Source organism: Ovis canadensis, chromosome 4 (assembly GCF_042477335.2).
Source record: "Ovis canadensis isolate MfBH-ARS-UI-01 breed Bighorn chromosome 4, ARS-UI_OviCan_v2, whole genome shotgun sequence".
Classification (NCBI taxonomy): Eukaryota; Metazoa; Chordata; class Mammalia; order Artiodactyla; family Bovidae; genus Ovis; species Ovis canadensis.
Genome location: NC_091248.1, coordinates 129033833 through 129046612, shown reverse-complemented (window position 1 = coordinate 129046612; position 12780 = coordinate 129033833). Strand labels below are relative to the sequence as shown.

General features: G+C 46.9%; 1 protein-coding gene across 1 annotated transcript in view; it reads left to right on the top strand.

Moving 5' to 3' along the window:
* The window catches only part of RHEB (Ras homolog, mTORC1 binding), a 54031-nt gene extending 43820 nt beyond the window's left edge, over positions 1-10211 (top strand). The window contains exons 4-8 of the mRNA XM_069588743.1: positions 2768-2850; positions 3485-3541; positions 3650-3697; positions 4365-4446; positions 9700-10211. Coding sequence (XP_069444844.1) covers positions 2768-2850; positions 3485-3541; positions 3650-3697; positions 4365-4446; positions 9700-9792 — 363 coding nt within the window. The 3' untranslated portion in view covers positions 9793-10211. The remainder of the gene's footprint in view (positions 1-2767; positions 2851-3484; positions 3542-3649; positions 3698-4364; positions 4447-9699) is intronic.
* Positions 10212-12780: the final 2569 nt, after the last annotated feature.

Genomic DNA, 12780 nt, shown 5'->3' with positions numbered 1-12780 from the left:
TGTTTCGGTATCTCCATCTTGGAGATTATTTTGTATCGGTGCAGACGGCCTGCCGTGCCCTGCCGGGACTGCGTAATAGCCCGTTGTTTGGATATATCATTTGTTTAGTCAGTAAGTCCTGTCCGACTCTCTGCGACCCCGTGGACTGGAGCCCACCAGGCTCCTCTGTCTGTGGGATTTCCCAGGCGAAGAACACTGGAGTGGGCTGTCGTTTCCTTCTCCGGGGAGCTTCTGACCCAGGCACTGAATCCACGCCTCCTGCACTGGCAGGCAGGGGTTCGACACCGAGCTGCCAGATGCCCAGGATGCGCCATAGTTTAACTATTGATCAGCAATTAGGTTGTCTGCGGTCCGGCCACCACCAGCAGTGCCGCAGTCAATATCTTGTGTTGTTTTAGAAAGATGGTTATATCTGGCACATATATAGATTTCCTGGGTGGGGGGCTACTGGACCCCACAGGGTCACCTGGTTGGCAGCAGTCAACAGGACTGCCTGTTTCCCTGGAGCCTCACCAACATGATGTGTGGCCAGTTTTTTTTTATATTTGCCAGTCTGCTGGGTGTCATTTTAATTATCTTTCTTACTAAGGAATTTGATCTTATTTTCCTGTATTTGAGGACATTTTTATTTCCGTTCTGTGAATTATCTTGTCTGTTCACATATCTCACCCTTGTTTTTTGGCAGGATGGTCTTTGCTTGCTGATTTTTAATATGTGAAGAAAATTAGCATTTAGTATATGAGCTGAGCTTTGAGATTTTGTTTTCAGTCTTCCTTTTGTTTGAAAGACTTTTAGCCATGAAGAACTTCTTCATTTTCATGTAGTTGAGCTGATTAATCCCTTTTTAACCAAGACTACTGTTTGTTTGTTTGTTTGTAACCCTCCCGTCCACTGTGAACACACTGTCAGTTTTCGTCTGCAAGTCTTTCCTCTGGAGTACGCTTTGCTAAGGTGTGAGTTAAGAGATCCAAGTTAGTTGTTTACCTCCAGGTGGCTCTGCATTTGTTCACTGTACATTTAGCTGAGGGTTACCTTTCATCTGTACTGATTTGAAATGCCAGCTTCTGATTTTATATGCCTGCTTCCTGGGTCTGTTTGGGTCTTTGCAGACTTCCCAGTCTGCTCCATTCATGAGGTAGTCCTGCTCTGTTCTAATCTTTGGCTTTACGGTTTCCACCCACCTGCTGTTCAGTTGGTATTTTCTCTCAGGAAGTATACTTTTCATCAGGAGTATGTTACATTCATGTATAATTTGGGATTACTTAATAGATATCCTTACGAGTCTGCATATTCATGCTGAAGTCTGTGGCACACTCTTCGGTTGATTAAGTCTTTTTATCTTTCAGGACTATTTTAAGATCTTCTTCGGCTGGACCATGTGTTACGCTTCTATTTTCTTAGGTTTTTTGTCGTCTTTGGTCACTGTTAAAGCTGAGGGTCTTTTTCCTCCGTTTCACTTTCTTACTAGTTTTTTCACACTGTGCCTCTTGAGTATGATGAAATTTTTAACTTTGAGTCTACTGCCACTGAACTCTCGGCTAAAAGTATTTGAAATTTTGTTTTAATCTGGGTAGAAAGATCTGTCATTCCATTAATAATTTGATTTTCAGCATCAACACTAAAGTGAATTAAATTTGGTCATAATTGTACTAATAATTAATGGTTTTACTTTGCATATGTAGTAAGCTTTGTAATGTTGAAATGCTATTATCTGATCAGGGTCATTGTCATAACCACACTGGAATTGCACAGTTAACAGAGACAGTTACTTGATATGAGGATGGCTTGGTGTGATTTTCCTACAGTAGAGCTTAGGATGGGGTGGTATAGTAACAGCTGTATTTCAGCTGAAGCAGGAAATGTTTGTACCAGACAGTGGCACTCTTGAATCCTGCATTGATGTTAGACACTTTCGTGTGCTTTAAACAATTCTGTACGCAAAGCACCAGGCTTCTTCATAAAGCTTATAAAACTGGTCCTAATAGGCAGTGGCATACGGTGTGCCTTTAATTCCTAAAGTTGCTCAGTAAATAGCACATTCGATCCTAGAAAGTCTGAGTGTGCTGACTTGAGTCTGGCGTTTTGTTTCCTCAGTCATCCTCTTTTTTTCGAGTGCTGGTAGCAACCCACTAATGACCCCTGGACTGGGCTCAGGCCATTGTGACTCATGTGAGGGAGATAGCCGAAAATACACATTGATGGAGTAAACTAGAGCACACGGGAATTTTCTGCGAGGCCTAAGGCACTCGGGCTTTCTGTCCGTAAGAAACGTGGTGGCGCTTTTCCTTGACACGGGGTCACGGAACCAGTCTTCTCATTCCTTCTGTCTCTCACAAACCGCAAGACGTTAGCCGTCCCTAGAAAGCCTTAGACTAGCCTGAGCCATTTATCAGTATTGGCTTAAAGCATACTCCTGCCCCCAAACCAGCCTTAAATCTTGGGTGTGTAAAAGCTATGTCTCTCAAATAATAATCTGCTTTCTGTTTGCTTTGATTTCTTTGATCGCTTGTTACCCTAGATAAAGACGTTGTTGTTGTTTAGTTGCCTAGTCGTGTCTGGCTCTCTTGTGACTCCATGGACAGTAGCCTGCCAGGCCCCTCCCAGGCAAGAACACTGGAGTGGGTAGCCATTTCCTCCTCTGGGGGATCTTCCTGACCCAGCGTTCGAACCCGGGGCTCCTGCATTGCAGGCAGACGCTTTACCACAGAGCCTCCAGGGAAACCCCATGTGAAGCCTTCACTCAATATAATTGTTTTTTCTTCCACAGGATGAATATTCCATCTTTCCTCAGACATACTCCATAGATATTAATGGTTATATTCTTGTGTATTCTGTTACATCAATCAAAAGGTAAGGCCTGCTTCTCCTTGCTTGAGTTTATTTGCCGTGCTTAGGTGACATTAATCCTTCTGAGGGATTATGCTGGAATTGGCAGTAGTAACAATCAGACTTTAATGGTTTTTAGTGGTTGTCTGGTGGAGCAAACAGGCTGTTAAGGGAAAAAATTATCCCATTAGATACTCTCTTGCACCAGTGGAATAAAAAACTATGTCTTACCTCAGACTGCCCAGAATAGTGAATGAACATGAACTGAGCTTTCCTGCTAATTAAAATGGGAAATACTTAATTGATTTATTTTTCTCTGTTTTTACCTTATTAGTGTGGAGCATAGGCTGATTGCTAAGGAACGTTCTACAAATGTTTTATTCACAGATTAAATCAGCCCAGTAGTAAACGTTCCAATTTAAGTATCTCGCCTATTCCACCTTGAATATTCTCAGTAAGGGCTACTGCGTGTTGAATACATACACATGTGAAAAAGAGTGCTAGGAAAAAATAAAGGAATTCCTTGTGTTCAGTTTACTTTATATTAAAATGGTGAGTCTATGACATTTTCTATTGTCACCAATATAAATATCAATAACAACCATTTTAGAATGTCACCACTAAATGGGTGTCTGATTCCATGCTTTTTGTTTTATAGTTTTGAAGTGATCAAAGTTATCCATGGCAAATTATTGGATATGGTGGGGAAAGTACAGTAAGTAGCAATAGTTTATCTCTTATTTTAGATATACTAGGATCATCGGAACAATCAAATCTGGCACTGACTAGTGTACTTTGGCTTTTTTTTCCCTTGTGTTAACAGAATACCTATTATGTTGGTTGGGAATAAGAAAGACCTACATATGGAAAGGTATGTAGCTTCTAAATACTGCTATATAAAGTGATGTAGTCACTGAGGTTCTGTTTTTAATTGTTCTTAAAGCTAGAATATTTTTAGCCATAGCATTTCTGTTTTCAGAAGTGTGGCGATGACTGCATAACAGAAACAAAACTGCAGTAAAAAATCTCACCCATCGTGGAAAATGTTTCCTCTTAAAAAGAGGGCACACACTGTAGAAAATTATCTTCGATGCTTTTGCCATTTTGCACAAAGCAGACTAAAAAGACAGTGGTAGTGCTGGTTTAGTCCAGACAGTTTTCTGAGCACCAGACTGAGGACCCTGTTCCTGGGGAGCTCAGCATCGGAGGAAGGACCCGGATGGGAAGACGCGGCCCGCGGGCAGCAGGGGGACACTGTGGGCCCTTTCAGAATGGCCCATCTCAGGGGGGCTTACAGCCGAGCTGCTGAGAAAGGAGTCGGTTGTTGCGGAGGCTGGAGTCCTGTTCTCCGAACCATAGGGGATTTGCAGGAGCGGGCGGCCCCGTCAGGCAGTGTCCGCTCTGCCCCAGCTCAGGGTGGCGGAGAGACTCTGCGTGCACTCTGGATGAGACTGAGCTGACTGCCTCGTCAGTCAGTTACACACACCTTACGTGGTAAAGAGCAAAGTACTTCAATTAGAATTTTCTGTTTCTGTCAGGGTGATCAGTTATGAAGAAGGGAAAGCGTTAGCAGAGTCTTGGAACGCAGCGTTTTTGGAATCATCTGCAAAAGAAAATCAGGTACGTGGTTTTTAAAACTCACATTGCCCTGTGTCCCCTCAGTCGTGGGCGTGTGTGTTGCTGAGTCGGTGTGCCGCTGCCATCGTCATCACTCCTGCTCAGCCCTCCTCCTCCCACCATCTCGAGTGCCCAGCTCTGGGTTGCTTTAGGAAGATGAAAGGCTGTTGGTATTTTAATTCAGTCAGTGTTATGATGGGACCTAGAATGTTTGTATGATAAATAGAAGTTAAGCAATGTAAAGGCAATACTTCCTCTGCGAACACGTAGTCTTATTTTGTTTCATGCTAAAGGCTGGTACAGAACTAAGTCCAGGCGTAGAAGAGAAACAAGAATGATTTGAAGTCACTTTGGCAATTTTGTTCTTGTACCTGCCCCCTTTTTCTGTTGGGTAAAACTGAGTGAGATGTACCTGTTGTTTTGAAACATAGAAACCAGTGAGAACCATTGTGCAAGTGCTTCACCAGCATCAGCCCTGCGGGTAGATGCTCCTTTTCAGGCCTGTGAGGAGGGGTGTCAGTCCTCTGTCAGCAGGCTTCCCGTGTCCCCTTTTTCCTCTTCCTTCCTTGAGACCCAGAGCGGCCCAGCTTGCCTCCCGCCTCCATATTCTCACCAGTGTTTCTATTCGCTGCCGATCAGATGATGTCACTCACCTAAAAACTGTCAGTGGGTTGCCCGTCATCTGTCAAACAAGCCCCAAAGCGCCCAGCGTGTGATGAGCGCAGGGTGTGAATCACACTTTCCCAGTTTCTTCTTCCACCGCATCCTGCGCTTGGCAGGCCCACCAAGCCGCTCCCCCTCCCCTCAACACCATGGTACATGCAGATGCCTCCCCTGTGCGCTCACGGTTCTCTAACGTGATTAGCTGCATACGTAAAGTCTTTTCAACACATTATCTTGTCTGACCCTCAGGTAAAATGAATTGGCTTGCATTTTTGTGAGAAAACTATAGTTTGGGGGTGAGGGGTAGGGCTTGTGGTCGAGGACAGTGGGCTGTCCTTCCCCAGCTCTGCCCCCTTTCCCCACCAAGACCCCTGCCCTTGGAGACAGTACTCAAATCCCACCTCCTCCTTGGCCCTCAGGAGTCCTCCGGCCAAAATTAGTTTCTTCTCTCTTATCCCCTTTGTTTCATCCTGAGATTCAAGGACAGGATCACTGAGCTCCGTGTTCTCCATGATTTGTACATACAGTGGTTCTGTTTCTAGTGGTGCCTGGTCAACCCAGGGGTCCCCCGACAGGCAGATCTGTCTGTCCCTGTGTCAGCAGGCGAGGCAGCTTAAATCTATGCGGCTGCCTCCTGGGTTGTAGATAGCAAGACATTTATCTGCAGTCGTTTAGTTTCTGAGTGCAGACCCTGGTGGCTCAGATGGTAGAGAATCTGCCTGCAATCCAGGAGCCCCCGTTCAGTCCGTGGGTTGGAAAGATCCCCTGGAGAAGGGAATGGCAACCTACTCCAGTACTCTTGCCTAGAGAATTCAGTGGACGGAGGAGCCTGGCGGACTATAGTCCGCAGAGTCGGACACAACTGAGCAACTAACACACACACACACACACAGTGAGAATGCAGATAGTAAGAGCTGAGAGATACCTGTGTTGTCTCTAACTGTATTAAACCAAACATTGGGTGTCTTATGTACCCTTCAGATCATCTGGTTGATCTGTCTCATTTTAGAAGTGAGGCATTTAAGATCCAAGAGGTGAATAACCTTTTATGATCACTCTGTACTTCAGATGGTGTAAAAACTTGGACTGAATTTTAAGTTTAACCCAAATCTGGTCCTCTACCGTGCTTTCTGATAGATGAGAAGAGAAGGCCTGTGCCTGACCCAAAGTGTAGTAGAGATGATAGTGTTCTCGAGGGAGAGATGGAGACTGTTCTGTATTTAAATGTCTCTGTGAACCTGGTCTAACATGGCTAGTGTGAAAGCCGTTTCCAGTCAGTTGGAGAGATTGGAGTATGTTTTGGAAATGATTGTCTTAGGAGTGGTGATGGTGTTGGGATTAGGAAGAAACTACATCCTTATTCCTAGAAAACGCAAACCAGAGTATTTAGGGGCCAGGTTTCCTAATGCCTGTGGCCTAGTTTCAGATGGAATAGATGGGGAGACGGGTAGAGGGGAGCAAGCAAACACAGCGCAGACGCTGACACTCGGTGAGCTCGGAGCAGAGCCCAGCGGTTACTATACGGCTGACCCCATTTTCCTATGTGCTTGAAGATTTACGTTATAAAGACTTGAAGGTGGTCAGAAAGTATAAACTACAGGTTATAAAATAAAGAAGTCTTGGGGATAGGATATACAGCATGGTGACTATGCAGTATATTTGAAAACTGCTAAGAAAAGAGTGGATCCTAAAAGTTCTCATCACAAGAAGAAACAAATTGTGACCGTGAACCAGACTTAGTGCAGTGATCCTTTCACAATACGTACTTACATTGAGTCGTTACATTGTACACCTGGAATACATGTTTTGTGACAGCTGTATCTCAGTTTAAACATGTTTCGGGGTGAGGAGTGCAGTTGGATGGCCCTACACTTTCTTTGGTCTGTTTACTGACTTCCCTCTGTTTGGGTTCTCTTTGGGGGAAATCTGAGGATCCAAGAGCAGTTACCCTTTTCGACTGACGGTTACACAGGCGTCAGCAGCTGCTCCCTCTTCCTGTGGGTGCCCGTGGCCCCTGGGCTGTGTGTGCGTGTGTGCGTGTGTGCGTGTTGCTCTGGACGTGTCTGGCGGTTCCTTTATTACTCTTTCCAGCAGCCTCAAAGGTGTAGACACTGCATGGACCCTGCCTTCATGTAATCAAGAGGAATTGCCTGGTGAACCTCAGGCCAGTGTATCTTCTGAGAGTGACCTAAGGTTGTGGTCACTGAGAGTGGCCTAGTTAGCTTAGGGTTTGTTACTGAGCTACGTTTTGGTCTGAGGATGCAGGCCTGTCCTGTCTGGTTTATGTTATACTTTAGTATAGCTTAAAGGTTCTTCAATACAGTTCTGGATAGATTTACTCTTTGACCTTTCAGTTTCATTTAGAAGACAGTAGACTGCTTTTTCAGTATCTGAAGGAAAGATGGAATTGTGCTCAAGGCTTAAAATGAAAAAATTCCAACTGCTGTGATTCTTTAAAAGTTCTGATAAATTTAGCAAATGTATCTGATATCAACCAAAACTCTTAAAAGAAGATAAGGGTGCAGTATGGTCGCCTCAGACATCCCAGACAAGTTCAAGGGTCAGATGACTCAACCATTGCCTTGGTTGCTTGAGCATCTTCATCAGATCAACAAACGCCTTATCAGACATGAAACAGTCCGTTAAGGCAGAAAGATTCTTGCAGCCCAGTTAGGTACATACCGTGACGGTATGTGTACCCTTGGAAAGCCAAGGTCCTCACAGCTGTATGGACACTTCTCAGCCCTCGGTCATGGCTCCAGGGACCTTTTCTCATCTTGTTGTCAAATCTGCTCCCCATCAGGTGGAAGGAACCAAGTCCCTCTGACCTCCGTACATGAGAGGTATAGGTGATTCTGGTCCACACAGGTGCTCCATACTGGCATGCTTACTACTCTTGGTCTGTGTGTAGGAAGAGAGACTAGTAAGAGATGCCTCATCAGTAGTCACATGATTAGAAACCAGTCTGTGTAAACTGCTTGAATTTTTTATTGATAAATTTTCAAGTGTACCTTGGTACTAACCAAAAATCCAGTATTTTAAAATAAACTGTCCTCAGTGGAATTGAGTCAGATTTGTTGATAACAAAATGCACAGTGGTTTATAAAGAAACTATCAAGTCAGTGCGAATACTGCACTTTGACTATTATTGAACTATAAGATGTATTTGCAGTTTTGGCTTATTTTCTGTGGAGGCCTTCACAACTGTATTCCAGCAGTCTGATGAAAGAGAATGCACTTTGGCAGAGTCAGACCGCACAGGTAATCAAGAGTGCTAAGATTTATCTAGAAAGCCAGATTCCAGGCACACTGTACTCTCTTTGTAAGAGTTTGGCATGCATCTTTCCACACATTTTTCTGTGCATTTTTCTTAGAATGAAATAAATACCAACGTGCCTGCTTAGTCATGGCAAAGGAGGGGAATGGATAATGCAGAAAGAGGGGTGCTTGCTGAAGCCTTGGCCTCGGTTAGACAAGAGCATTGGGCCGGGGGCTGGCTGGGGCTCGCCTAGGGCTGCCTCCGTCGTTCCATCCTAGGAAAGCTCGAGCCAGAGTGGATGAGCCCAGACTCAAGGGCATGGTCACTAGTGGACAAAGTAGGCAGAGGTCGCTTATGGGTGCTGCTTCTGTGTAGAACGCAGTCATCAGCCGAGGGTGAGAACAGGGCAGAGGTTCAGAGACCCCAGTGGAAGGAGGAGGCGTGACCCCTTCATCCCGGTGGGTGACTGAACCGGGGAAGTGTGGGTGGGCGCTGGGACTCGGGGCCCTGGGGGCGTGTCCCCCGGCTGCGTCCACCGTGTGGGTGCAGGATGGCAGGGTGGGGAGCGGAAGGACAGAGACTGCCTGGGGCCTGCGCCAGCCCGGGAGAGAGGGCAGGCAAGTGTGGCTGTATCGAGGAAGTGGGCCGAGGGGTGCTAGCCGGCAGGATACTGAGCGGAACTGAAAGTCAGGATGGGGGCTGGTGCCTGGTAATGACAGGATGTAGGTGCTACCCCGTGAGGCTTTTGAAAATGGGTGTTTCAGGATTATCACAGTCACTGCCCCGAAAGGACGGGCTGGTGTCTGCCCCGAGGGACAGGGGCTCCTCCTCCTGAAGGGCCAAGCCCTGGAGGCACCGTCAGGAGGCAGGAGGCTCGAGGGACAGCCTCAGAGTCAGAGCTGAGGGGTTTAAGGAGGTGGGAGGGGAAAGGGTGTGAAGGGCGGGGTGCGGTGCAAGGCAGGGGGAACCCCTGCCCTGCTCCAGTCCAGAACCCCGGGGGTGAGGGGGTGCAGAGACTGGGCCCCAGGGGCAGAGGGGAGTGGGCCAGAGCCCAGGGATGACGGCTCCTCCGGCTTCCTGTGGTGACGGATGAAAACGGGGATCTCCAGGAGAGGTGGAAGCCCTGGTTCCTGTAGCGCTGGGCCACCTCCAGCCGGTGGCCCCCACGCCTGACCTCCAAGCGCAGGACTGGGCAGCGGGCCTCCTCCCGTCCGGCCAGCAGAAACCGCGTTCGTCGTCGTGCTTCAGTCACTGGGTCCTGTCTCTGTGCAACCGCATGTTGGTCAAGGCTCCACTTTAAAACTAACGCCAGTTGGTTTTCTCTCTGTTTTCAGACTGCTGTTGATGTTTTTAGAAGGATAATTTTGGAGGCAGAAAAAATCGATGGGGCCGCTTCACAAGGAAAGTCTTCCTGCTCGGTGATGTGATTCTCCTGCAGAACCGGGGACGCTGGGGCCCAGTCCAGCCTGAGGAAGCCAACTGCCCGTCATCCTTTACGATAAACTGCTTCGTTTCTCTTCTGTTAACCTGAAAGATTTCATTTGGGTCAGATTCTCCCCCACCCCTTCCTCTCAGATTATGTTCAACTCTGACTCTGTCCAAATGAGTTCACTTCCATTTTCAAATTTTGAGCAATCATATTTTCAATTTATATATTGTATTTCTTAATAATATTATGACCAAGAATTTTATCGCATTAATTTTTCAGTGTAGTTTGTTGTTTAAAATAATGTAATCATTCAAATGATACATATTGTTACACTACTATTAACTAGGCTTCAATATATCAGTGTTTATTTCATTGTGTTAAATGTATACTTGTAAATAAAATAGCTGCAAACCTTAATCTTTGTGCTCCTCAGTGTGGCTAGTAAAGAAGAAAGCCGTCCTCCTAAGGGCACCTCTCACAGCCTCCCAGGAGGCTCTGGGTTGGATTGCAAGGAGCCGCTGGGGGCTATGGCCACAGACAGAGGCAAGCGGTCCACCTGGCGGCCGTGGGCAGTGGGGTAGAGTGCCCGAATTTGGGTGGGGTGGGGTCTCTAATTGACTGGAGTCGAATGGCCTTGGGGGAGATCTGTGAGGGGAGTTGTTCTCCAGTAATGACTGTGTCCCCCATACCCCCCAAAGGCCCCCTTCTTGGGTAGAGTGTTTCTCGCGGGTGAGACTACAGGCTTCCTGAGGGCCTTCTGGGCTCCCTCTGGCTTGTCTCTTAGGTACTTGAAGGAGATGTAGGGAAACACTCACTGTCCCTCGTACTTAGCTTGATGTCCACGGCAGACAGGATCTTACTTAGGAGATAGACTGACCTGTCCCCATCCCAAACCTCCAGGAGTTTGAAGGACAGGAAAGATTGCCTGGTCAGTCTTCTGTGTTCACGAACCTCCCGCAGACCCAAACCTCGTCCCTCCTGCTCTGAACGGAGCAGCTTGGAAGGACACCCAGAGACTGAACTTGCCTGGGGTCCGTCACCTCGACTCCAGCTTAGTCGACTGATAGGTTAAATGCTGCCTTCTCCCAGGTAAAATTTCACAGGGCCATTTCTAAAATTTAAGGAAATGTTACTGATTCTGTTGATCAAATACGATTTCGCTTTGTAACTGACTTTTTAATGATAAAGTTATGTTTTTAGAATATGCTGTTATTTTAGACCTTTGAAGTGTTTTTGCTTCATCATTCCAGGATGAAATTTGAGCCTTAGAAGAACTTCACCAAATATTTTTTATTTAAATAAAGATAAGTTTTAGCAATGTAGTATCATTACTTATTAACAGGGTTTATTCTTAGGTGTAATATGTGTCAGTACTCTGACTGAACGTGGAGAAAAAAGAAAAGTGAAAATGTCAGTCACTCAGTCATGCCCAACTCTTGGCAACCCCATGGACACTAGCCTAACCCGGCAGGCTCCTCTGTCCTTGGGATTCTCCAGACAAGAATACTGGAGTGGGTGGCCATTTCCTTCTCCAGGGGATCTTCCCGACCCAAGGATGGAACCCATGTTTCCCGCATTGGCAAGGTGGGTTCTTTGCCACTGTGCCTCCAGGGAAACCCAGTGTATTCATCCTAGCAGCTGAAGTGTGACTCACGGGTCATCCTCCAGGCCTGGCTCTCCGGGTTGGAGGTGACGTCGCCCTCCCTCAAGTGTGCATTCAAATGCGTTCTGAGCACCGTTCCCAGTGCAGTGAGCGTGAGTGTGGTGGCAGGACTCGGGGACGAGCATGTGGCCGGGAGGCGGCCGGCGGTACCTGCTCTGGTTTGCTTCATGTTCCCCCTCGGAGGGCTTCCCTGGTGCCTCTGAAGGTAGTCTGCAGTGCCGGAGACCTGGGTTCAATCCGTGGGTGGGGGAACATCCCCCGGAGGAGGGGACGGCTACCCACTCCAGGATTCTTGCCTGGAGAATTCCAAGGACAGAGGAGCCTGGCAGGCTGCAGTCCACGGGGTCACAAAGACTCGGACACGACTGGGTGACTTTCACCCTGTTAAGCAGGTGCCAGGCTCTGTACAGACAAGGAAACTGCCTTAGAGGGTGAGCAGCAGGCAGTAACCACATTCAGTCTGGGCCCTTACAGCTGCCAGGCTCAACTTAAATGGTGTTATTTAATATTGTACGTCATCACCCCTAAGACCTGGCCTTACGTTTTAACATTTTTCTTAGTGGGACATACTGCTGTCCTGGGTTCACTGCAGGATTGTAAGTGCAAATAACAAAATGAGGTGTATGTCCAAAACTATTTTGCCATTCATAGTAAATACAAACTATGAAATCACATGACGAGTTCAAGTTAATGTGATGGAATTTGACCAAAGTTAAGTTGTCCATTCACTGCCCACCAGGTCATTAATGATGCTGCTCTTGCCAAAATTGCTCATTCACCTCCTTGTCGCCAAATCCAGTGGCTTATTTCCGAGTTTCTCTCCTGCCCCTCCAGCAGCGCTGCACACGGTGACTTCTTTTTGCAAGTCTCATTTCTGCCCACTGGTCTTCCAGCTCACCATCGCCACCTGAGTCTCCTTGGCTGTCTCCTCCGTTAACCTCTCTGTGGGCCCTTTTTCCTTCTTGATTTCATCGTCACACACAGCTCTTGATGCTGTTTCCTTCAGTTCAGTCACTCAGTCATGTCCGACTCTTTGGGACCCCATGGACTGCAGCACACCAGGCCTCCCTGTCCATCACCAACTCCCAAAGTTTACTCAAACTCAGGTCCATCAAGTCGGTGATGCCATCCATCCATCTCATCCTCTGTCATCCCCTTCTCCTCCTGCCCTCAATCTTTCCCAGCATCAGGGTCTTTTCAAATGAATCACGTCTTCACATCAGGTGGCCAGAGTATTGGAGTTTCAGCTTTAACATCAGTCCTTCAAATGAATATTCAGGACTGATTTCCTCGAAGATGGACTATTTGGATCGCCTTGCAGTC